The 26,129-nt window shown below is 43.7% G+C and overlaps 1 protein-coding gene and 1 non-coding gene across 3 annotated transcripts in view; both read right to left on the bottom strand.

The window, feature by feature from the left end:
• Positions 1 to 544: 544 nt before the first annotated feature.
• The window catches only part of COP1 (COP1 E3 ubiquitin ligase), a 124,241-nt gene continuing 98,656 nt past the window's right edge, over positions 545 to 26,129 (bottom strand). For both annotated transcript variants that reach the window (XM_085068642.1, XM_085068644.1), the window contains exons 19-20: positions 3,498 to 3,542; positions 545 to 1,649 (exon numbers count right to left, since the gene is read on the bottom strand). In XM_085068642.1, coding sequence (XP_084924768.1) covers positions 1,632 to 1,649; positions 3,498 to 3,542 — 63 coding nt within the window. In that variant the 3' untranslated portion in view covers positions 545 to 1,631. The remainder of the gene's footprint in view (positions 1,650 to 3,497; positions 3,543 to 26,129) is intronic.
• Positions 18,763 to 18,898, bottom strand: LOC146434194 (small Cajal body-specific RNA 3). Its single transcript, XR_014853904.1, has one exon.

Below are 26,129 nucleotides of genomic sequence, written 5' to 3'. Positions count from 1 at the left end.
GAAACGTGCACCAGCACTGAACCAGACCTGTCCCCAGTTCTGCTGTAAGGCTTCATCCCTGCTTCTTTATTCATATCCGCAAGGGAATTCTTACTCTTCTTCCCTGCTCTGTGACCAAAGGATGTGAGAAGATCACACAATCCTCCTGGGAAGATCAGAATCAGGCTTTTAACACCAGGGGGACATGAGACCTGTTAGGGTTCCTGCATGGGTAGCCCATGACTGGAGCAGGGCCTTGCTTTGCTGACACAGAGTGAAGTCCCTGCATCAATCGCAGCCTCTGCGGCGCGAGGGAGATGTGTACTGCAGTGAATGAATGGAGAGGGATTCTGTCTGCAAAACAAAACACTTCCCACAGGTATCACTGCCTGCATTTCCCTGCCGTGGGTGGCAAAGGTGCAAAGATGCTATGCCCACCGATTCCACTTTCAAGCTTAACAAGTTCTGGCAGCAATCCTGACAGTCTAGCCTGGCTGCTGCTCGTGCCAACTGTCTGCACCTTCTTACCTGCTCTGCTATCCTGCCAAGAAAGCAACAACAACTCTCAGCTTCATGGTTTATTCCCCCTCCATATGTACAATTAAGTGTATGCATGACCATTAAAAATAAGGCTACTTATATCATGGCTCTGAAACACGTTACAAACCAACTCCATCCCCTCTCTTATTACAACATTCAAAATGCTTGGCTTCCGTGGTGTGCAGAGAGGACAAACACAACCAGACCACGTGAGCAGTTGAGTGGTGCAGGGCTTTGGTAACTGGATCTAGAAGCTTCCTCCTCTAGCTGAGATAGTCAAACATAGCCAGGTGAATGGGAGGGAGATCTTTATCCCACGCTGTCTTGGCAAGGTCAGTCCAGGTCCCAGCAACTGCAGGCACCCTCATCTCTGCACACTGCTGGTGGCAGGTGGCTCACATGGACAGGAGGAAAACCTGATCCTCTCCTTTGGAACTGCCCCTTCGGGGCAAGGAAGGGGTCTAAGGAAAGGAGGAAGGGGAAGGTGTCCTCTTCTTGATGACTAGATGACTTCAGTCTCCAGTGGTGCCAACCTCAGTGATGTTGCTCAACATATAATGGATCTAAAAAATAATTAATAAATCAAAGGAACTGTATCATGGTGGGATTTCAGATTGAATTGCTTGCATGTCCAGGTAAGGCTTAGAGATTTTCTTTTTCCAGTGGGAATGAAGAATAGTCCAGATGAAAATAACTGGAGATGTGCAACTGAGGACAGCCCTGTGTGCTCCTGAAAGCTCCCTTCACAAGTAAATCTGTTCCCTTATGCAACAAGACAGAATCTTCCAGCTTCAGCTTGTGGCTCAATAAATTTTATTATTCCTTTTTGTTTTTATTTAAAAGAATTTGTTTTCCTATCATAAAAATTAGACAACCATACCACTACCACCAGCAGAGAAGTCTGTAGAGTTAATGTTGATGGCAGACAGTTCACTGGCATTACCAGTGTCTCAAAATGTCCTAGAAAGTCCATAAATGGAAAAAAACCCAAACATGATGGTTTTAGGGAGGAACATCAAGGTGGTTTTGGTTTCTTGTCCCACTGTGGTTCTCAGATGAAAACTGTAGCATATCAGCAGGACCAAGTACCTCATGCCTTGTGAGAAAACCCTTCATACCAGCTCCAGTACCTGATTAGTAGGGAAGACGAGACATTTAGAATAGGAATTTATAAGATTCATTATTTCCTACGTCAGCATATAGATCACTAAGACAGGACTGTCTCCACCCCTTACCCTTTATTCACCAGCATGCAATAATATCCCACAAATGGGATAAGCACTTGGCAAGCATCCCAATTCTGATGTCTGTTTGTGTGATGATAAATTAGCCATGAAGAAAAACCATGCACAGATGCCTCATTTCCCCTCGTCTCAATCACATGGGTCTTGGAAATCTTGTAACAGACATCAGAGCTTCATCACAGCATCATCCCAGCCCTCTGTGCTCGTTTCCCTTGTCCAGGCTGGGATGGAACAGCAGCCTCTGAAGACATGGACTAGGGACAGCAGAAAAATGCTACAGTCTGCATTAACCTGGTTTGGCTTTACTGGGAAAAGCTCTGGAGCTGCAGCTCATGGGTAGTGCCCAGTATAGCACCTGTCCCCAAAATGGGGTGGGTTTGTGCAAACCCAGGCCTTTCCCAGACCATCCCACCTTCCCACTGCATGCTGCCAAAGGCAAATGGAGATACAAGAGTTCTGACAGCCCTGGCTGTTTTCACATTTCTGTCTGTCTACCTTCTCTCATTAACAAGCAAAGTGCATGAGCAAAACCTCTCCTCTCTAATCACTGCTCTTGCTGCTGGATTCACTTCAAAATACCAAAAGTGTCTGTGCATTCTGTTTTGCTAAGGAGGAAGGGACCAAAGTAACCAACCAATTCCAAAACCTGATACATAAATAAAAACCCTTATGAATGAGAGGCTACAGCATCACACGCTGCAACAGCAGGAGTAACCCAGACATTTGTGCCCTAAAAAGGGGGGAAACAGTCTTGACATGCAGTTTAACACAGACCACTTGGGTCTCTCACTATTCTTGTATTTTTGGTGATTTTTCCAGGGTGGTTCAGACCAGCAGGTCTGGTATGGCTCCAGAGAACTGCTATTGCCACAGGGATGTGAGGGACAATCAGGACTTCAGCCTCATGACAGTGACAATCCAGTGTATAACCCTTTACCAGCAGTTCCAGAATGCTGCCAGGGTCTGGGCTACAAACCACCAAATCTAAGAGGATGGTGGAGATCAGTGCTGCTGTGTAGAATGTGGAATAAAGTTTGGGTTTGGCTGGACTTTGGTACTGCCTTGGGTACTAGTTTTGCTTGGCTGATAAGACACATAAAGAAGGACAGTCTTTACCATATCACTTGGCATTTCACGGACAGAAATACATTGAACAGACACTCTGGAAGACTCAATTCAAGTGCTGAAAACCTGGCACCACGCTGGTGTTGGTGCATGGGGAAGGCTGGTGGTTTCATAAACCCTGTGCTGGCAGCTGCTGTCTGTTACTGCCTGTCTGAGCACCAGAGTGAGCAAAGACAGGGAGCATCCCTGCTCATTCCAGCGCTGCTCCAGCAGGCTGCACACCACGAGCTCAGCTTTCAGCCCTGCTGCTCCTGCAGCAGCCAGGGGACAGGCTTGGGTTAAGGCTGGTGAGATAACACTCAGCCTCCACTGCCATGGGAGCCTGGGGAGCTGCTTGTGCCAGGCTCTCGTGCTGCCAGGACCCCAAGGTGCAGCAGTGGGTGCTAGATGGCCACCAGCAGCTCTCCCACACCTCTCTGGTTTCACTGCTGGGGCACTGCCTGCTCGCTCCACTGTGCGTCAGAGGAAAATACATCATTTAAATTACAAACCTCCACAGCCAAGATGACCTCCTCTAATGATTTCTCCTGGCTGTACAGTATCTCTGACCTTGCTCTTTACTATCACCGGATTCAAGTGTTTAAATGCAAGATGTGTAAAATAACTTACCTTAATTGTACCCTGACTGTTAGCAGCAATAAGCACGTTGGACTCCTGGGGAAAAAAAAAAAAAAAAAAAGAGTTTCTATCAGAACCTGCCATTGCTTTTTGTTTCCCCCCCTTTTTTTGGATGAAGCAGCAGAAAAGTTATTTTTATCTTAAACATTAGAAGTATATCTAATTTCAAAAGGACTTAACTCTTCTTATATCCGAGATGCTTTCAAGGCTACAAGTCTTTATAAGTTATACTACCTTGAAGAATTAGAAAGCAATAATCCTTAGTGCTTGTACAGAGCTTTAAATCTCCAAAGCAATTTACAAACATGAATTAATTCTCACAGCCTCCCTGTGAAGTGGACTAATAAAAATAATAGTTATTTTCATCTTTTGGCAGCACATGGACAAAGGTCTCCTGCACCCTAACTAAACCAACTAATCACCATTACAAAACCCCTCTAGCTCCGAGGCTTCAGATGAGTAAAACAAAGAGGAAAAGAGATTAGAGAGCAACAGCAGATGCACCCAGTTTGAAAGGGAAGATAAACAGAGAGGGCTTCAGTCCTGCCTTAAGCAGAGAGGCAGCATCTATTTACCTCCTGCCAATTGATGGAGTTGCATTTGGAGATATCCTGGTTGACTGCAAATTAATGGTCTGCTGCATCAGTCAGGCAACCCCCAGGCCAAAACTGGAGGAGAGAGAGCCTCTGCTCTCTAGATCGCATTCCTCACGTGACCAGCAAGCACAGACGCATCCTCCCCAGCCAAAATCCTATCCAAAACCTACAGGGAAATCCAAAGGAACGACACAGTGCCAATAAACCTAAAGCACAGAAGCACTGGGGTGCTGGCAAGAGCCCTAGAGATGCTGAGGGAGAACCACTGCTCCCAGACGGGTGTCCCACAGCCATTCTTGTGCCAGCAGATGTAATGCACGCTGCCAAACCACCCGCTGCAAACTGCTTTCTCTCAAGACAGCTGATACCTTTTCTCAGACATTTTTAAATTTCTCTGTCTGCTGCTATCCATCCCCAGACAAACCTGCGGTAATTATCCCATCGCTTAACACATGCATTTTTAATAAACTCAGTCACTAGAACACGCCCTCCTCCAAAGGGAGGAGGAAGGCAGCTCAATACAACCCCAGCTGAGCTGTGTGCTGCCTCACCATGAGGTTCAGGACTTTGCACAGCCTCCAGATTTGGGGTAAAGGGAGAAAAATCCTCTTCTGTGTAAAAACCCACTTATCAGGTAAGAGTAGCCTTGTGGTAGACCACTGGGCTAACTGATACAGATAGATTTGTTCACCCTGGTACAATCATTAGAGGATTAGTTAAAACTCTTGATACTATCTCACTAATGATCCTCCAAGTCTAAGCTCCTGAAAAGAAATTATATCCTCAAAGGAAGAAAATGTTCCAATTTCTGTTTATTTGGCAGCTAAGAATCTAATCCAGTAAACTGCTCAGCTTCTGGTTAACAGCATTAAAATCAAAACCCACTGCAGGGGGAATGCAGATATAAATATTATTTGGGTATTAAAACAGGACCAGGATGCCTGATAGGATTTTGGAAGCAAGGGAGAGGGACCAGCAGCTATCTACTGTGCAGTGCAGGAGACCTGAACTCCTGAGTACAGATGATGCAGGGTTTGAATGATTCCTGTTTGCATTGTGAGTGATTGGTAATTCATCCTGCTGCTGCAGTCTGCTGGGGTGCCACTGTAAATGAACTCTGGTTCAATGAACAGTTTTACCTGCTAAATAAAATAAAAATGCCAGAGGGTAATTTACTCTCACTCCCTTGTTCTTCAGAAGCCCCTGGGTGTTGGGGTTTTTTCAGCAGGGTCTGAGCTAATCACTGCTCTGCTGCTTTCATCCACAACCATGAGATGCAAACAGGAGCAGACAGCAGCAAAATTAGCACCAAATCTGTCACTGAACAGTGACTTGCTTGTTAAGGCACTCTAGCACTGCCTCTCCACGAACACAGCTAAGTAACTTGTTTTTAATCCTCCGAAGAAACAATTCACTTCCTTTTGTGTTGCCTGTAACACAGTCAATACACTCAGTGTGGTAAACACCTATAGAAGTCATGAAGTTGTTTAGACCTGCAGGTTTAAATGACAGCTGTGTGCACATTAAACCAGTCTTTTTGGCAGGACATGTATGAATGGACTCACCATGACCTCAAAGAAAACCACCATCGCCACTCAAGTGGCAGAACACCTATTTCCCCAAACACACTGCTGTGACCACCTGCATCACTGGGGCATGACAAACAGGGTCTCACCATCCACTGAGACTGCATGTTCTACTTTATCAGAATCAATTGGTGTTTCTGTGCAGGGCAAGAAGGTTTAAAGACTGGCTTTACTCATCCCTTCCATTTCTTCTGCCTGCAGGAGCCAGCAACTCCCAAAGCAGAGGCAGGAGCTGTCTTGAAAATCCAGCACAACTGAGTAATCCTGCTCTGAAGAAAGCAGTTATTAAAATGACTCTTCTACACCTGAATCTTCTCTTATGACTGGTTTGCACCTGCAGCCCCTCTTAGCAGGAGAGGCAGAAGGAGCCAGCTGCCTCTGCTAAAACAAGACTGAAGAAGAAAAATTAGCAAGCATAACAAAAATGGAAAGATGATGGTTTACTGCCTGGCAAGCAACAGCATTTTGTTCTGTGTGGCTGCTAATCTCAAGTACTACTACATCCTGGTGGAAAGCCACTGACTGTGTCACCTGATGAAACGTGGCAGCCTCTCCTCTGCACACCACGGCAGATCAGGAGTGATCGGAGGAGATGCAGTGCATTTGGGTCCCTGCAAGGAGGTAACACAGCATCCCAACACGCCAGTGAGAGCCATAAAACTGACAGGAGAGAGCTTAAGAGTCTGGGTCCTCTTAAGGCAATAGCAAAAAGCTCAGGGGATGTCAAAAATGATGCATCTTCTTGTCTTTTAGTGTTACGTATGAATTAGAAAATTTAATTGGCAAATACAGGTGCATGTCAGGACTCATGTTAAGAGTAATACACGGTGCAGTTCCAGACCTGCTCTAACATGCTCCAGGGCTGAAGTGCTGTGCTAAGACCTATGGAAAACTTTCTTCATCTGCCTGCTTTTTTTTTTTTAACTTCAGAAACAGTATTAATGGAAATCTGAAGGGCAGTTCCTCGACATTGGAAGGACTTGCCTCCCCAACAAATCTCTGTTAGTGCACTGGCTACATACACATTCACAAGGAGGTAAGTGTAATGTAAAATGAAGTTGTAAGTTGGTCTTGAATGCATAAACAGAAGCACCTGTGTCCTGAACCTGACACATCCCTGTTTCTCCTGTCTGAATACAACTGGTGCACCCACAGGAACTTTGGAGCATACACCCATGGGATTTGAAGGGACTTTCACTGATTGCACCAAGAAAAGAAATTTTTGCAGCACATTCTTGATGGCAAAGAAAAACAAAATCAAGTTTAGGACCTCCCTGAGTAGATGAGATACCTGCTACATTCATCATTCAAAGAATTATTCACCCGGTGACAGCTGGGTTTTGAAGCACACTGATTTCCTTCCCTCCTAGATGAGCCCTATTTTGGATGGCCCTGGGGAAGCAATTTGTACAGGAAAGGAGCAGAGGAGAAGTAAAGTCTGGCTGACTGCTGGTATTCATGCAAGAGCAGTCAACATTTAGACAGTCAGAAATGCTCTGGATGTTTTGTGAGGTTTAAGGAAATTCAGCTGAACAACTGAAAAGTTGTCAGAGCTGCTTCAGTGCAACAGGGTTTCAAAGACAGCTGAGCTTGGAGCTCTTCCACTCCTTTATATCTTTGTGTAAGAAAACACCACTGGGAGGGAAGGATACCTAAATGAACGTGATCCCAGATGGACAACTGTTAAAATCACACACACCTCCCTCAAAGGGACACCCACTGATATCCAAGTGGACTCAACTCTACAGAGCAAGGACAAGCTCTGCACAGACCCTCCAGCAAAGGTGTGGCTCATCCTCCCAGCACCTGCAAGGCTCCTCTCTGGCCATCCCTCATCACCAACAAAGATGCCTCACTGTGGCTGCAGGAGTTACACATTGCTCTCACCACTGGGCTCAGACAAAATCATGGCTGAGTACTTTAGTCTTCCTCTGCTGACATCAAACAGCCCCAAAGGGCTCAAAATAGGTAAGATGAGCACAAATCACACGCAATTTTTTCCCCCCTTTAATACAATCCTTTCTGAGACCATTCCTCCCCTGTTATCCCACACATATCAATCCTTGAAGTGGAATTCAGAAGCCCACACTGAAGGAAAAGCTGAAGCGATTGTTCCTTAGGATTATAAAGATGCCAACGGGTGAAGCAGGATGTGTTTCCAAGTTATATGTGCACATTTTCACACAATGGAGTAGAAATCATATTTGAGTCTTTCACCGTATTACAAATAATTACAGACCATAATGTTTGTGCTTCTTTGTTATTCTCCCTTTTCTGCACAACTAAAGGAGATTCACCTCAAACTTCCAGTACAGCCATCACTCAGGCAAGCAGGAGTTTTCTGGATTTTCAGCTAGGTTTGTTCTATGGATTCCCAGTTAGGGTTCTTAAAGATCTTATTTTAAATTAACAACTTCTCACCTTCCCTCCCCAGCAGATGTTCTGGCTAACAAATGGCTGGCTTGTCAGCACTTCTCTTTCAAGCAGACAGACTCACTGTCAGCAAACCCTGAATATTTATTCCAAGGAGCTGGAGCCTAATTAAGCAAAGCTGTTGATACAATGGGAAAATCACCTGGGTGAGAAAGCTTGCATTCAAGCAGCCATTGTCTTCTGTTATTTATTGGTAGAATAAAAGTATATAGTTGAACTCAATCTAGTGCTGTTTGTACAGAAAGCCCATTATTTAAGTAAATTTACTCCTTGCTTACTGAATGTGGCAACTATTACTCGGGTGCTAGCTTTTAGGACTGAGCTGCAGACTATATGCAAGATGCATTTCACCAAAATTTCTCCCATTGATGTCAGGCACAAAGTCTTTCCACACATCTAAATGTGCAAAAGTGGTTTCCCAATAGACCACCACAGCTTGACTGCTCTTCATCTTCTAATTAGCAGATTCTAATGGCTTTTCACTGTAATTCCCCTGAGCCCTGATTATTTTCTTGTTGTATGACACAAGTCAGCTTTAGTTTTTGAAAGAAAATGACAAATTCTAACCTAGAAAACACAATGAACCTCCAGCGTACAAAAATCAACAGGTTTTGAAAAGCTGAATAGCTAGATAAGATCCCTTCCCAGCAGGACAATGTGCTGCATGTCCAATTTTGGGTTTTTTTCCTAGTCCTGTGATACAACTGTTATCAATGAAAGGTGCACAGTGGGTTAGTTAAGTGGTGCACAACCCTCTATTCTCCCTGTGAGGCAGAATTTACTTTCTATGCCATCACACTCACCTAACATTAATCCCTTCTGAACAAATTTAAAGGAATATTTATTATCTATACTGTGAACATCAGGCTCAAGCAGAAATTAATTACTTTACACCAAGTGCTTCTTTACAGAACAAGGTCTAACACATAAAAGATGTTGTACCAAAATATTTCAGGAGTGGCAACACCCAACTCTTTAGGTATTAAACCTAGAACAGAACATGCACGCCTAAACTGTGTCTTTTAATCCTTAGAAACTGTATTTTTATCTCATTCTGAAGGTAATTCCTTTGTACATACAGAGATAAAGCCTCTTTAGGCTTATCTGGGCCCCACAAAAAAAAAAAAAAAAAAGCAAAAACTCAATACGTCTGAAAAAGGTCTTGTCTGTGCTTCCTTCTAGATCCAGCTGCAAATACACAATTATTTGGGGTTTTAAGTTCATAAATGCTAGACAATTATACCCAGCCAGCATAACAAGGATGTTTCCTTAAAATGCTAAACCATACATTTAAAGATGAAGGCACTCCTTTGACTCACCTTCTGCAAAAGACTTGCCTACAAATATATGCACACATGTATAGTTTCTTCTTCTGTCAGAATGCATGGGCACACTGTAAAGCTTTTTGGAAAAAAAGTTTTCAAACAAATGAGTGTTTTCATCATCCTACATCATGCAGAGTTTGCAGCTTCCACACAAGATGAGGTGGGTGTCACTAGGAAATGTGCACAGGTAGAAATTCAGCATCTCCTTGAATCCCTCCTCTTGTTTTTCAGCAATTCCAGACTTTAACCTCTGTACCTGGGACATCTTTATCAAGTTTTGTGGCACTTCCACATCTGGTGTTTTCTAGTTGCAACTCAATACACCTGAATATAGCCCTTTTTCCTACTCCCTGAAATAACAGTCTCATTTTTGGACTTTACAACACATTTTTCTCTTTCTATTCAGATCAAACCCAGCACAGGAAGATGCTGTATAACTGGAAGCTTATTTGCTATCATACATACCCAGGTCTGTATTCACAGCACGTGGGTGCCCTGAGGAGAGCAGTCCAAGACTTGCTCCAATGACACACTCAAATAAGGAGTAAGCTATCTCTGAGCCAAGTGAGAAATCCCTTTTTCTTAGCATGCCCTTTTCATTTCAGCATGTAGCTCTCAAGAAAACAGTATCAACAAGGCAACTGAAGACACGGCTAGAAGAAAATAGAAGTACACACATATATAGTGCTGCACACAGGCATCAATTTCCCTGTTTCTACACTGTCTTCTGAATTTAAGATAGAAATGGAGGCCAACAAGACTGACAGGAAGAGGGCAAAAAAAGCTCTGCAAAGGCAGGAGAGCCAGCCAAGCCCACCCCAGGTACTGCTGATATATTACAGGCAACAGCCTCTGCAATTTAGTCATTCTGTAACAAAACTGGTCTTGATGAGCACCTAATTTATTTAGAATCCAAGATGAGAAAATCTCATTAGACACTTATTATTCTGCATCTACTGCAAAGCAAGGTACAGAGCTCTAACAGCTGCTGCACACTCCCCATCAGGCAATGCAGGGAGCCCACAAATTAAAACCAAATTATTTTGGTGTTAACCCCGCACCCCTAAAGGGGACAAGTCTTCCTCTCCTCTCTGTGTGGGAATATTGAGTTCCACTGCCCATTTATCTGTGACAGGATCTCTGAAGTTACTTGTTCCTGTGGTTGTAAATCCTGGGATTTCAGATGCTCCCCATAAACAATATGCTCAAGGCCTTGAAGGAAGTGGCAGCAGTACATAAATACAGCTTACAATAAGCTTTCAAAAAACATATACATAAACATGCAACACATTAATATCAATATTGCAAAGCCACAGGAAATGGCAAGGCATTAGTTTAGTGAAAACAGATTTTAGCATCTATTCTTTTAAAACTCCCAAAGATTCATTTGGCAACTCTACATAATGCAATGCCATACACTGCTTGACAGCTGCACAGTTTAAGACCTGCATTCCTACTGCCAATATGTTTTCCCCCTTTCCCTTCCATTGTTTGTTGCAGGGAGTCATTACATCATGCTGGAGGTGATGTATTTAATCTCACCCTAGCCAAGGTCAGGCTGCCCTGCCCATCAGTGCAGTACAGGGCAAAACCAAGCCCCAGGGTGTTATCATTAATACTGCTATTGCTTATGTCTCCCTTCTAAACTCACATCAGAAACAACATACACAATCTGAAAAAGCAGCCACCAATCTGCACAATATTCAGAAATAGCATCTAAATCTGGTACTTTTAGATTTTGTTTTTGTGCAGACCAGTGGCAAACCATCAGGCATCAGAGCTGTAAACAGAAATCAATCGAATGTGAAAAGCCTTTTCAGTTCAAGCTACCCTGAATGAGATAAGACAAGCAATCCGCCCTACAAGCAAGAGAGCTACATAGCCCAGTCCCAAAGCACAGCAAGGGCCACAGCTCCCAGCTGCTGCACTAGGAAAGAATGGATGCTGGTGGAAAACTCAGGAGAGAAAGGTTCTCCCTCCAGAAGATGGCTGGGCACTGGAACAGGCTCCCCAGGGAAGTGGTCACAGCACCAAGCCTGACAGAGCTCAGTATGTGTTTGGACAACACTCTAAGGCATGCGGTGAGATTGATGGGCTGTCCTGTGCAGGGCCAGGAGTTGGACTCCATGGTCCTTCCAACTCAGGATATTCTAGGATTCTATTCTAGCTCCTTGCTCCTCTTTAATTTACAACACGCTCCTTGCGCCTTCACTGTGAAAGGCAAACTCCAATCTGCTAAAGCCCTGCTTCATGTTCAGATGGCTCTGTTGTGCCTCTTTCACACCCATGATGTGCTTGGCCCATCCCTCTTCTCCCTTCTACTTCCTGCTTTTTCCAAGTCAGCGATTTCTCTTCCACCTCAATTGTACCCAACATTCCTCAGTATCCTCTTTCAAATAATCTTCACACTTGAATCTGCAATTCCCTTACTTGTGCAAGAACACTTGGATCTTTCTGAGACCATCTGTCCCATATTCTTCAGGGCTTTTGTATTTGTGAGATTATTGTCCCTTGCATGGCATTTCTCATCAAATCCTTACTTTCAGCACCATTCTTAGTTTCAACTACCTCTTCCACAGTACTGTATACACCTTGCCATCTCCTCTTCCTCCTCTTGTGAATTCGCCTTTGAAAATCCTGCTTACAGCAGTTTCCATTCCTCTCCAACCCTCCAACATCCTAGCACCAACAGTAATGTGCACATCTTCCCTGGGGTGAGCAAGGGCAGAGATGATGGTTAACCTTCCTTTCTGGTCCCAGTATCCAATCAACCAACTGTGTGTGCTTCTAGAGGCTGCCTTCCCTTCTTGGTCCCTGAACTCATTACTGCACTAGGATGACACATCTGTTCCCCTGGGCCCTGCCTGGGCTGTCAGCTACAGCTGATTCCCACATGCCAGAAACATCTGCTAGATAAACCCCAGAGGACAGAAGGATATAAGGAGGCAGAATCCTTATGGCTAGGGACTGCAACCCCATGGTTTTTTGTGGGAACAAACTGCTGCTGGGCCAGAAGCATCCAGCTAGAGAAGGTGATCCACGTCAGCAGCTCGCAGATGCACACGTGCCCCACATACCCTTGCTTTCGTGCTCTTTCCTGATACACAAGAGCTAATACTGCACATCAGCTGCTGTTCTGAGCTAGAGCATGGTCCTCTGAAGGCTGACAAATGGTTTCCCAGTTGGGCTAAGAGAGATCACTGCTATGTGACATGTCTCCTGTCCTCTATGAAGCTCAGCATACCATTGATGCTGCCAGCAGCTTGCCTGGGCCAGGGACCAGAATTCAGATCTTGTTATTAAATCAGTCCCCACATAGAAAAACATAAAATAAGTCATTAGCTGGTCCAGCTCCTGCTTTCCTTCTTTTCCCAGTGCCATTTGTTTCAGTCTCTAAATAGCTGAATGATACAGGCTTAAAATTGATCCAACCACCTTGATGTTAATATTCTAAATTATTAAGTCTTAGTTCTCTAATGCCAACAAATCATTTATATATGCACATTTAATTAACAGTCCAATCAGTAAAAACAACTTTGCATTCGTGCCACACATTTTATCAGAGGAACCAAAGACACATTACAACATTAATTAAGTGTAACAAATGCCCTGGTGAGGTAGCAAAATATTATCCTACATGTGGGGAAACCGAGGCAACACACTTGGTGGATTTGTCCAAGGTTAATTCAGATGTTCATAATGAGGTTTTGAAGAAAAAAGGCAGAGGTTTAACTCTCCTAATAAGAATTCTTGTTAGAACTGCAGTATTTACTTATTTGCTGACAGGAAATCCATTCCAGTTGCATTTCTCTCCCAAACAAACTTGAGGCACAAACCATTTGTAGGAAAGCATGCTGAAAACCAGCCCTAAACTGTGACAGCCAGCCAGGTGAGGCTGAACACACTGGGTCTAACATCATCCCCAGCCAAGGGTACTGAAGGACACCTTCCCACCCCACAGTTCACACCTACACACACCTAAGCTCATGGGACACTTACTTAGTGGTCTGAGGCCCTAGACCTACATGAGTGTCTGGTAGCACCCAGGTGCTTCAACAGCTCATCCAGCCCTTGGGGAATTTCACACCAGCCTCCCATGTGAGGAGAAATTCCAGAATGACCCAAACCAACCTCTGGAGAAAGAGGTCTTGCAGCTGTGTAACTGGTGGGAACACATACTGGCCAGTGTTAGTGGGACAGGCTAGGGAAAAAAAACTTTCCTAAACCACTCATGTGACACCATCCCACCAAGGTAAAAGCTGAAGAACAACTCATGCATCAAAACCAGAGATGGTGGCAATCAATACAAGAGGTTAATCACAGGTGATGTCAGGAATGATGAAGGGAGCCAAGCTGAGCCAGGCTGGCTGGGTCAGCAAAAGGGAAACACTTTGGCAGAAACTCATGAAATCAATTTGTTTAAAACTGATAATGCATTCATACTCTGCTGCTGTTCATTTTACATGGTTGGCTGTCAACAATTTGGGACAGAAAGCTGTCTGCTTGGGCAACACCTAGTATGGGGGGGTGACTTGGCTAGAAGCCAGGTACCCACCTAAGCCAGTCTGTCACTCCTCTCCCTCAACGGGACACAGGACACAATAGGCTTAGAGTTGAGATAGGGACAGAGAGATTACCCAGATGATCACAGGTAAAACAGGCTCAACTTGGGGGAAATCTGATTCATTACTGATCAAATCAGAGTAGGATAATAAGAAGTAAAAGAAAATCTTAAAAACACCTTCTCCCCACCCCTCCCTTTTTCCCAGGCTCAGCATCACTCCTGATTTTCTCTATCACTTCCCTCTCAGCAAAAAAAAGGGACAAGGAACTGGGGCGACAGTCAGCTCATCACATATTGTCTCTGCCATTCCTTTACTTCTCAAGAGGAAGACTCCTCACACTCTTCCCCTGCTCCAGCATGGGGTCTCTCTCACCAGAGACAGTTCACAAACTGCTTTAATGTGAGTTCTTCCCACAGGCTGCAGTTCTTCACTAACTGCTCCAGTGTGAGTCCCTGCATGGTCACAAGTCCTGTCAGAAAAACTGCTTTAGACTGTGGGTGCCTCTCTCCATGTGTCCACAGGCCCTGCTGGGAGCCTGCTCCAGTGTGGGCTTCCCACAGGGTCACATCCTCCTTTTGGGCATCCACCTGCACTGGCATGTAGTTCTGCATGGACTGCAGGGGGACAGCTGCCTCACAGGCTGCAGGGAATTCTCTTGCACATGGAGCATCTTCTCCCCGTTCTTCCTCACTGAGCTTTAGGTCAGCAGAATTGTTTCTTGCATATTCTCACTCCTCTCTCCCTCATGCAGTTGTGCAGTATTCCCCCTCACCTCTTCTGACATCATCCCAGAGGTGCTACCTGCATCACTGATGGGCTCAGCTTTGGCCAGCACTGGGTCCATCTTGGAGCTGTCACTGGCTCTGTTGGACATGGGGGAAACTTCGTGAAACCTCTCACAGAAGCCACTTCTGCAGCCCCCCACTAGCAAAACCTTGCCACGCAAACCCACCTAGTAAATCACATCTTCTGCAGATTGTAGCTTCTTTGCCCCATTCTAATGAAAACCACCTCCGCTCTCAAGACTGGCCTGACGCAAAGAAGCAAAAAAGGATCAGCCTGAATTCTGACATTTAGTTTCTATACTTTAACTGTAATAACAGCCCTTGAACATACCCAACCATTTTTAAGTGGGATCCCATCACCAAACCAAAGCCAAATCCTGATACAACAGTATCCCAAACCAACTGACTTCGAAAGTTCTGGACACATGTTAAAATCCTGACCATTGTATTAGTGGATCTCAAAATAATGTTGCAGGGGGACTTGAGTGCTCAATAAACACATTAGCTCTTCTAAATGTTTTGCTTATGCCAGCTGGAAAAGAAGGATGATGGTTTCACTGCATCTGCAAGCTTTCTAATTGTGTTACTGGATGGGCCAGAAGTCTGGCAGCCATGGAAATCAAAGCCTTAATTTCTCTTAAGGCCAAGAACAGTAGATTTAACAGCAACAGGAATGGAGTCACAGGTCCAAGTGTCAGCACTGTGGGTGCTGTCTGAGGCAAGGAATGACAGCATATGTAAAGCTGAGGCTGCAGGCAGGGAGTGTGGGGAATTACACATCTGTGGGGCAAGCAGGGCTACAGCAATGGGAAGAAATACACCAGGAAAGCAAAAATATCTCATCCCTGGAGGCTGCTTCCATCCAAAGGGCTGCAAGCTGCTTGATGGTAAGAACAGAAAAGGGAAGGACACCTGCAAGGTGGCCCAGCTTGTAGCTGCATAAGCCGCTATTCATATAAAATTCTTATTTCCTTTTATTTTCTATGCAATACATGTGCCACAGAAGTGACATCACCAGGACCTGGTGAGATAACGAAATGATAAACATTTTCTTATAGAGAAAACCCAAGGCACAAACACATTAGCACACAGAGAAGCTGCATGAAATTATACCTATGCTAATGCTATTTATAACATACACCAATTTGGGAAAAAGGACGTTGATTTAAGGAATGGAAGTTTAATTAAGGTAAAACAAAAGTTTCCATTAATCTTGAAAGAATTCACAACCTGCTGATCTCCTTCACCATCCAATTCAGCTAATGCTATAACAGGAACAAGTGCAGCACTACGTACCTGAAACCTCCCACAATGCAGACAAGGCTGGGCAAGCTGTACCAGAGCATGTGGCCTTCTCTAGGCTTGGGAAATAGGACACTTTGTCTCCTCAAAATATTGCTCCAAAGATGCCCTGAGTGCAGTGGGCATATATTTTCACTAGCCACGACACAGAGGAAAATGAAGAAGGGATGTTGGTAAAGTTGAGAATGGCAAAGAAAAATGGCCAGAGCCTAGACCTGCAGGCAGGTCCTGATGGCATCCAAAAGTGCATTTCATGTCACAAGCACAAGTTTTCTCTTGAGCAGGTAAAACTCCAGTTATACTTAAATCTTCGCCCTGCATGAATTCAAGTCATAGAGTTTGTATTAAAAACACTTCCTGTCATCTGTTCCTGTGGTACAGGTAAGCACAGGTAAGGATGGGGCAGCAGAGTATCTTGCCCAGCCAGCAGAACCATCTCCTATACACCTGTGGCCAAGAAGGGGTTTAGAGCTGGCTTGGCTCACAGCCAGTGAGAGGGCTCTGTAAAAGTATTATAACTGTAGGGAAGAGGGAGCTGACCTGAACTGTGGCCAGGTCATGTCTGCAAAGCTGTTTGGAAGAGAGGGATCTTTGCTTTGTATAATGAAAGATGCTGGAATCTCTGAAAGAAGATAATATCAAAGCTATTTTTGCAGGTCAGTTTTCAAAGTAAAGCCACAAAGCAAACTATCAGCTTTGGTGACAAAATTGTATGGCTGGTATTGAAAATGACAATGCAGTAAATTGCATTTTAATAAGGTCTGACTGTACATAAAAAGTGAAGAACTTCATTAAACAAAACCGTCCAGACTACAGATGATACATATGAAGTTGCCTTCTGATATCCTACTCCTGATGCTTTCTCCATTGTATTTATCTGAGGGTAGAAGGGAGAGGAAAAAGAAGACAGCTATGCCTTAGGCATTAAGAATGATGAGGGAACAGCTTTATAGCTTTAGTACAATAAATGCAAAGCATGGCATCTTCCCTACTTCATTCTGCAGAATGAACTATTCAAAAGACAATAATGAACTTTGCATCATCAAAAGGACTCAATTGTGCCTTCTGCCTGCTTCCCTTATCTCAGCCATCTAAAGCACTCTTGAATCCAGATGGACAAGTGAAACCAGCAACTAAAATGCACCTGAGAAGTCAGAAATCATGAGGTCATTCAGCTGCAGAAAAGTATTTTAAATTTGAAAACAAATGATGCAAAAAGAAAAAACAAGGAAACCCACCAAGAATTGAGATTAAAGTCAGAAACAAAATGCAGGATGTCTTAAGACAAGTTCATTGACTGTGAAAAGAAAAAAAAAATCCAAACTCAACACACAATTCATACTAGAGAAAAAGTCTCCATTCTTTCATTCACCTTCCAACTTTCCTTCTCCTCAACTTGCTCATTCACCTCCCTGCAACTTACCCTTCCCTAAGGAATACCAGGAGCCAGCCCCTGAATTCTAATTGCATTTGCTATTCTACTAAATCCCACAGATTGAAATGAGCAAAATTAGCTGAATTCACCTATCAGGCATTCTCCACAGTACTAGAGGAGAAGCCACCTGAAGCTGTAGATGGGCTTTCTTTTGTTTATGGCTTTTAAATAATTCAGAGAGGAGCTGTCAAGTTGAATCGGCAAAGCTCCCTTGACTTTGGACTTACGCTATCAGACTGCTTGCCTATTGTTTATAAAGACAAAAAGGAAATTGTTACAGGATCGTATGTCTGCATGGGAGGGGAGTCAAGGACTAGGAGAACAAGGGCTGTCAGGACAGAAGTCATAAAAAATACAGATGGGAAAGCAAAAGTAGGCAGTAGGTGAAATACAGATGTACCAGCAAAGCAGCAAGTTGCCAGTTTCGTTGTGCTATAAATACACAATACTAGCGGTTTCTTGTGGAATATGATGTCATCCCTTAAAAAGGAAAACCCCAAATGCAAATGGTAACTTTAATTAGCAATTAAAAGCCCAGCTTCCCAGTTATACAACTGCAGCTGCCTCTCCAGATCTGTCTCACTTCTGCAAACCCACAACAGCCATCAGGCAGTGAGCCAGCACTTTAATAATCATTCCCAAATCTCAGACAGCACAATTCCACCCTTTCTTTCCTTTTCTGGGCTCTTTGGGAAGACAAAGATTTACAAGGTCCTACCTTGGGACACCAGCAAACCACAGGCGATGGCCTCTGGCATCCCAGGGAGCTCATACATTTCAAGGTGCCTTTTAGAGTGTTTTTTTTTTTTAAGTTACTCTGTGGCATGCACAGCTCTGATGGGGTTTTGCACAGTCATTTTCAATCAAAGCTGCAAACCTGACTTTACAGCAAATGACTGTTTCTTGAAGCAGCAAGAATGGAGAGGGGAGGGGAACCTCAGGACGTGCAGCCTGCTCCACTCATGCACATCCCTCCAACCAGAATGCAATCAGCTCTGCAGCCAGTTTGCTAAACCTAACAAGAACTTTAAAAAAAAGAGCATTTTAATACAAAACCCAATAACTATGATTACAGTCTTGCTCTAAGCTACTGAGCTGGATTAACACTTGGCAATTATTCTTAGCTCTGGCTGTTGCAAACAAAATCCTGCCCGAGGTCTGTCCCCACACAGTGGGACACTGCAGCCAAGGATGCTGCAGGAGCTCTCTGGGCACTGCAGGATAACACACATGTATGGAGGGGAACGATCTGATTTAGTTGGCTGTCCTAAAGCAGACAGAGACCTCCGCTTTGCTCTAGGAAGACTGCAAGAATGGACAAAAAAATATGTATTTTGCCCATGACTGGTCCCAACTGGTCCCAGCAGCTTCCAGTCCTCAAAAATTTCATGATTACATCAGCCTTTTATACATTGTCTTTTATCCTGGGCTCCTGACCGTATCAAATCCTAAATGAAACATGATGTAAGGCATGCAAATAAGCTGAAGAAAAGAGGATTCACATAATAGGAAAATATCATTAAGCGGAGAAGTTTAACTCTGAAGGTCAAAACCATTCTAACCAGAAGAAAGAGATGCTGCACAGGACACACCCACACGCCTGACAGCCTTCAATGTGGCACCAACGGTGCCATTCTTACTCACTCAGTGATTGCCAGCCAACAGCAGGGCCTGGAGCTGCAGTGCCATTAATAAATCCCTAAAATCTTAGCCCTGAATACACTACTAAAGTCCAGGAAACAGCTTGCCAATGGCACGTTGCCTGCTAAGCATCCCTACAGCAAGATGCTGCTTCACCCCTCCCTGACCCCCTTCCCTTTAAAAAAAAAAAATTAAAATGAGGTACACACATCTGCAATAAGCAATGCCAGCTCCCAAACTTTACTGACCACAGTCCCCTCCCAGGTAAGAGCCCTGCAATGAACAGAGGGGCTGTCAAGTTCCAATGTCACAGCCTGGAAATCCTTGAATTAGCTGTTTCCCCCCGTGCTCTCTCCTTTTCCTCAACGGGCAAAACCCATTGATACCACAACTCCGTTCCAGGCTGTAACTGGAGATTCAGGATGACCATACAGGTCTACACACTTCCTGGTGGAAAGCAAGAGCTTAAAAAAAGACAGTAATTCTTGAAAGCACGTTTTTGTTGCTAGCACCACTGCATGGGCAGTGAGCACTTGAGGCTAGCAGCAAAGGGGAGCAGTGGTTGTGCTGTGGCTCTGCTGGACACTGCCCAGCGCTGGAGCTTGTCCTCCTCTGGGTTCTCAAACTGGAGTCAAAGCTGCACTAAGGTACTTCTTTGTCCATCCAGGCCACTGCACAAACCCAGGAGCAGCTCAGTTAATGGCAGAACTTAAAGCCATCAGAAGCTGTTGCAAAGTCAAGTGAGCCTTTCTACTGCATGCCAAAGTAATTTCTAGCTAATACACTACACAGATTTAACCCATTCTGTACTACACCTCCTAACAATTTCATTCCAAAAACCAGAAAGCATTTTACTTTCTAATGAGCCAGCAAATAAGTAAAAGACATCTCTCTTTGTATAATGTACTCGCAAGCAACTCTCTCACGCTTGTGATTTCTCAGCACTGTGAGACCAAAGTGAGATCTGGGTAATGTTCTACATCACTGTTTAAGAACAATTCAATCATCTTTGTTCTGGATTAAGTCTTACTCCCGATTAAATTTAACAGAGCAATGAATAGGAAATCCATGAGTCGGGAAGCAAGCAGATTTTATCTTTAAACCCAATTCACAAGTAAAATCATCTTTCTTACAATAGACAATTCTGCTACTGTTCAAGTTATTTTCACACAGTGGCTATAAAAAATTATCTCTAGATATCTCAAATGGAAATGACTGTTTTTAATGCTCCCTGTCACTCTGAATGCATGCTAAGACTAACAATACTGCATCAAAAAGAAGAGCTCAACAATCGAGAAATCCATTAAGTTACCAATGACACTAATTGAAAAAAAAAGTTGAAAAAGACTCAAGTACATGAAGAAAAAAAATTATCTACTGAGATTTCAGGAGTGAACAAAACCCCTTGTGTTGCACCACAGTACCTCTGATTTTCTAATGCCCTTCAGGTACATAAATAGAATACAAAACCCACCTTTGATGACAAAGGGTGAGGGAAGACAAACTTCTGGCATTTGTTTTTTTTTTAAGCTAATCTGCTCCACATCCCTTGATTTTAATATTCTTTCTGAAGAGATGCTGCTTGTTGACTCATTCCTCAACTGACACCACAGAGCTGAAGCACATGGCAGGTACTCCCTGCTTTTCTCTGAGCCTGCCATGCTTAAAATGTCTCAGAGCAGAGATGGTGAGAAATATAGGACAAAATACAGGGGATATAAGAAAATAAAAAATATTGTCCTCTGTCAGGACTACGTAACTTATTTCTTGTCACAGCAAACTCACGTGTACTGCTACAAACATCAGCAGAAAAGCTCCCACAAAGAGTTCACTATCATGTCCTGCCCTACCTACAGCACCCAAGTAAGAGATATAGGATTGTATAATGAATTGGGCTCTAAAATAAAAAAGCCACTCACAGAGCACATATACAGTAAGTATTTGCAGGGATAAGGAGAGACAGAGATGCTGGGGTTTGGTGTCACATTCATTACTTCATTAACTTTGTGTGATGAGCTGGGCTCCAATTCCACATTCATGTGTTATCTGAAATCAATACAGAAGCCCCAGACTGACTGAAAATACATCATAAACCTACCTCAAATCTGTTTGCAAAGGAAAACAGCAGAAACTTCAACAACCTGTACAAAAATGAGTTTTCTTATCTCCCCATTTCACTCCAGAACAGGTAATTCACAGGTTCACAACAAATAGCAAAATCCAAAAATTCCGTGGTGGGCTGAAGAGGAGACTGTCCTTGAGCCTGCTGCCATGCTCAGGCAGCTCTGGAGTGAGGGAAAACCAAAAAGCATTGTGGCAGGAAGAGGAGGGATGGCTGCAGAGGATGGCTAGGAGGCATGAGAAGGTCTGAGTTCATGTTCAAGGATACGCTGGGAGAGCAGCAGCCAAATTGCACCCCTTCACCCTGTAACAGTACATTCAGCAAACATTTATCTAAAAGAAATCTCCAAAGTAGTATTTTTCTTAAACAAACTTCTGAGCCTCACAGTGATTTTCCAGTGTGGCTCTTTGCTTACTTTTGGAAAGCTAAATATATATATATTAAGTTTTGAAACAAAGAAAACTCCCAAGCTCCCAATGCTGGCTGCTGCCTGCTGTAACACTAGAAGAAAAGTTTCACAAGCTACTAATTCCCATTCTATTTCCAATTTCCCAACAATTACTTTTTTCCCCTCACACATTTCCCAACAATTTAAATTTCTCCTGTTGCATTGTCAAGCAAAGCATGAGCCTGGGAAAAACAGAAAGCCAAGAGCAAGCTGAATCCTTTAGTATTAAATAAGGACATTCATATTTCACTTTCAGGTAATTTTCTCTCTTTTTTTGTTACTCCTGCTGGCCCAAATTTATCTTTCAAAAGCTCGAGCTAATGTGCAAGTTGTGAAGCAAGACATGCAGAGAAGAACTATTAACCTATTTTAATAAAAGATATTTCACTCTAAACAAGTCAAGACATTCCCCAAGCACACACTACCCAAACTAGAGAGCAGCTTGCTGTTATTTGGTGGTTGGAAGAAACTTGGCCAGAACACCTGCTTTGTAGGTCTTGGAAGAAAAAAGGCAATGAGGTCTCAATTGATCAACCCAGAAACCAGGAAGAAAGAATCATGTATGCCTGATTAACAGGAGGATTCTTGGCTGGCGGTGCTGAGCCTCTGCCAGCGTGGGTAGTGAGGAGGGATGCAGCTTCTCCTCCTCCTGCTGCAGTTAATTTATGTGCTGTCTGCAGATTACAGGTAAAAGGAACTTTTATTTAATGGATCTGAACCAAACTTTCTTCCCAGTGTATGTAATAGTACTTATCTTCCCTCCAGTATCTCTCATTGTTATAAATACTTGGGAAACATTGCTCCACATCATCTGCAGCTCCCCAGGCTACCCCAGCTGTACCTCTCTGCTTAACTTGATATTCACTTCAGACATACTAAAGTAAAACTAAAAAATCCAGTGCTTCACCAAACAACTCACTTCTCTCCAGCTTTAGCAACTAGATAAGCGTTTTGGAAGTGATGATGACATACAATATCATAAGAGACATAATTATTTAAAGCAGCACTTCCCTCGCAGAATTCAAAACACCTCGTGTGAGGGTGAACTCCTGTCAGCTGCACAACCCCAAATTTAACAGTGCCATTTCTGTCAAAAAGGCACTCATTACATTACTAAACATAACTTTCCCGTTCATACTGGCTTTCTCTTCCTTAGGAAAGGCTGATTATTGTAATTCTGCGTGTAACCTATATAAAATAATTATGTCTCCTAATTACATATCAGGTAGTTTCAATTCAGACATGAGATTGCCTTCAAAGGAGCGACCATTTTCACTCCGTGCACATACCTAGCTCATCTAGCATTAGCTAGAATTAGAGCAGAACACCACCAGAAGAAATTTAAATAGGTTAAAAGGATACAAATCTGTGTGGCTGTTGGAAAACCAGTCTGAGCAGTTGTTTTTGCAAGCCTTAATTCTTGCTTTATTAACATGCAATACGATTGGCATTAAGCTGGTCACAAGTTAGTGGATTTCAAAAGGCTTTGGGGTTTTGTTACTGATAACAGAAGGACAGAGAGCATAGAAAAACCCTTCAGAATGGATGCCCAAAGCCAAGAAGTAACTATATTAATGCACGGACGTACATAAAGTAAAGCTTTTGCAGAGAAAAGCACCTATGCATAAATTCTTCTATTTCTATTTCACCCAGAGGTTAAATTATCTGATCAAAATCTTGTGCTGGAAAGGAAGAAATCAGTTCATATTTTTTCCACTTCATTTAGACTCTGTAAAACATTAAATCCTGTCATTAAAATTGCTTAATTAGGAGCACTAGAGCAAAAGGTTGATGCAACTCATGAATTGTGACTGCTCAATGGCGCTGGCCTGGCAGGACGTGCCTCTGATATTAGCGCTGAAGAATGGGGGGAAAAAAAAGAAAAACACAATATTGTGAGGTTGTTTTGACTTTAATTGAAGCAGTGTTGCTTGTTAGAGGGAAGGAGGTTATAAAACAAATTCAAACAGCAGAGACAGCAGACCACCACCCTCGTGTGGAAATTCTGCATCTTCACGGAAGCTGGCTTAGTGGTTAGCCCAATGCCAATGGGATTTCAAAACCTACCTCCCTCTTGCTTTGGTCTTGTTGCTCTGAAACCAAAGTACACCTCTAGCAGTAGGTGTTGAGACACACAGCTCTACCCCTGCAGTTTCTTTCTTAAACTACCCCCTTCATCTGCTTTGTAGCACACTGAATACTGTCCGACTGAGATCAGCTCCCAGCATTCAGACCTCATCTCACCAGCACTTTGTGCCAACCAGGGACTTCAGCAGATGGCACTTCACACAGAAAAAGCCCAGCATGAGTCTAGCAGTGCAAAGTAAAGCAAAGGCTGCTCACGTAGGAGATGCTCTGACTCAGAGCAGACCAGCTTTAGTTGGAGTTTGAGATCAGGCAATATTGGCTCAGTACCTACAGAACTTGCCAGGATCCTGCTGTGACCTACTGGTTTCAGGGGGCTCTGCTCCAGGACACTACAAATAATGTATAGTGGGTCCAGAGGAGGCCACAAAGCTGATTAGAGGGGTGGAACACCTCTCCTGTGAGCTGGGAGAAGGCTCCCAGGAAGACTTTATTGCAGCCTTCCAGTATTCAAAAGGAACCTCTGAGAAAGATGGGGACTAACTTTTTAGTAGGGTTTGTTGCAATAGGACAAGGGGCAATGGTTTTAAATTGAAAGAGGGTAAATTCACAATAGATATAGTGAAGAAGTTTTTTTACAATGAGGGTGGTGAGGCACTGGCACAGATTGACAGAGAGGTGGTGGAAGCTGCATTCCTGGGAGTGTTCAAGGCCAGGTTGTATGAGACTTTGAGCAAGCTGCTCTAATGGAAGGTGTTCATGCTCATTGCAGGGGGTTGGACTAGGTGGTCTCTAAAGGTGCCTTCCAACCCAAACTACTCCATGATTCTGTGATAAACCCCCTAAAAATACAAGGAATGAGCCTTCCTGCCCAAAGGCTAAGAGTTGTAGGAGAGCAGAGAGCACACCTGCCACCTCTAATTCCCACAGCAGCTGAAACGCCACAAGACAAAGGCACAATGCTATGATAAGGTATGGGAAGAGATAAGTTTACGCTTCATGATAGCTTTCCAGGCATCATCTGAAAATCCCCAAAACCTTACAACAGCCTAATCAATTATTTAATCAGTTGCTCTAGAGCCCAACAGGATACATATCAGAGTCCAGACAACGGGGCCCAACAGTAGCACTGCTGAGGTTGGTGGAAAGGGAAAACAGTTGTCCAATCAATTCTAAAAGCAAGTGCTCTCTGAATATGAATCTGCTCCTTTTTTTAAATTCTCTCCACCTCAGTATAAGTAACACAAATAATGTGTTAAAAATGTCCAGGTTCCATGTGAATTCCTGCCTTCAGTTCACCTGTTATAAAAACTGATACTTGAATAAAGAATTGATGGTTACTAAAGTGGCTGAGGCCCCATAGGACAAAAACATCCAATTACAAGTTTAACAACAGCTGCAGAGAGACTTCTTTGCATCCCCAGCTGACAGCGTGTATCACAAATATGATTTGTGATTGAACTGGGATGCTCTTATTTTTTAAAGCCTAGGAAACAGCAAGAGCCTGCTCAGACCTCTGCTTGCACCAGCAATGATCTGCAACCCATTATCTCTACAGCTGCACCACTGGGATCAGCTACTGGAACTGTATGTCAACAGCACTCAGAGTTATGTCGGCCACTGTGTCATCCACTCAGTCTAGGAAAGATGACTCCAATAAAAAGGACCTCAGTTCTATCTACAGCACGCTCTCTACTCCTCTTGGCATTAGAAGAAATGCACTGGTGAGCAAATATCTGTAGAAGTCTGAAAGAGTAAACACGGACTTGATTCAATAAACATGTGGACTTTCATCTGTCTTCACTTCAAGACAACACTGACCCTGTGGCAATTTTCTATGATTATGCAAGAAAAAAAAGAAGCCTCACCTTGCAGAAGGAGAGAAATTGAGTTTGCAAATGTGAAGTTAAAACCAACAAAGAAGAAAAACCTGAGCCACCTACATTTCTTGAAGAAGCTAGTCTTAAAATAGAAGCTACAATGATATCAGAGTGCTGCAGTACCATAGGGGACCTGAACTTCCAGAGATGAACAGAAGTGCCAGACTCAGCCCCTCTGTCCCCAGTGGTGGCATGGGCAGCTGCTCTGTGTCTAGGAAAGGAAGAGTTAATACAGGTACTGATGTAATATGCACCCCCTGGTGAGGTGTGCCACCTCGAGCCCTGAAACAGCAACATAAATGGTGCAACATACTTTTTTTGCCCCCAAACACACCAGGCAGGAGGAGCACAGTGGGCAGAGGTTGGGTTATCAGGGAATCTCCTGGATCCCTTCACCCCTGCAGATGCTCCACTGCAGCA

The sequence above is a fragment of the Lichenostomus cassidix genome, chromosome 8 (assembly GCF_008360975.1).
Source record: "Lichenostomus cassidix isolate B80296 chromosome 8, HeHo_3.0, whole genome shotgun sequence".
In the NCBI taxonomy this organism is placed as follows: Eukaryota; Metazoa; Chordata; class Aves; order Passeriformes; family Meliphagidae; genus Lichenostomus; species Lichenostomus cassidix.
Note: the sequence above shows the minus strand (reverse complement) of the source record. Positions and strands in the feature narration are given on the sequence as shown.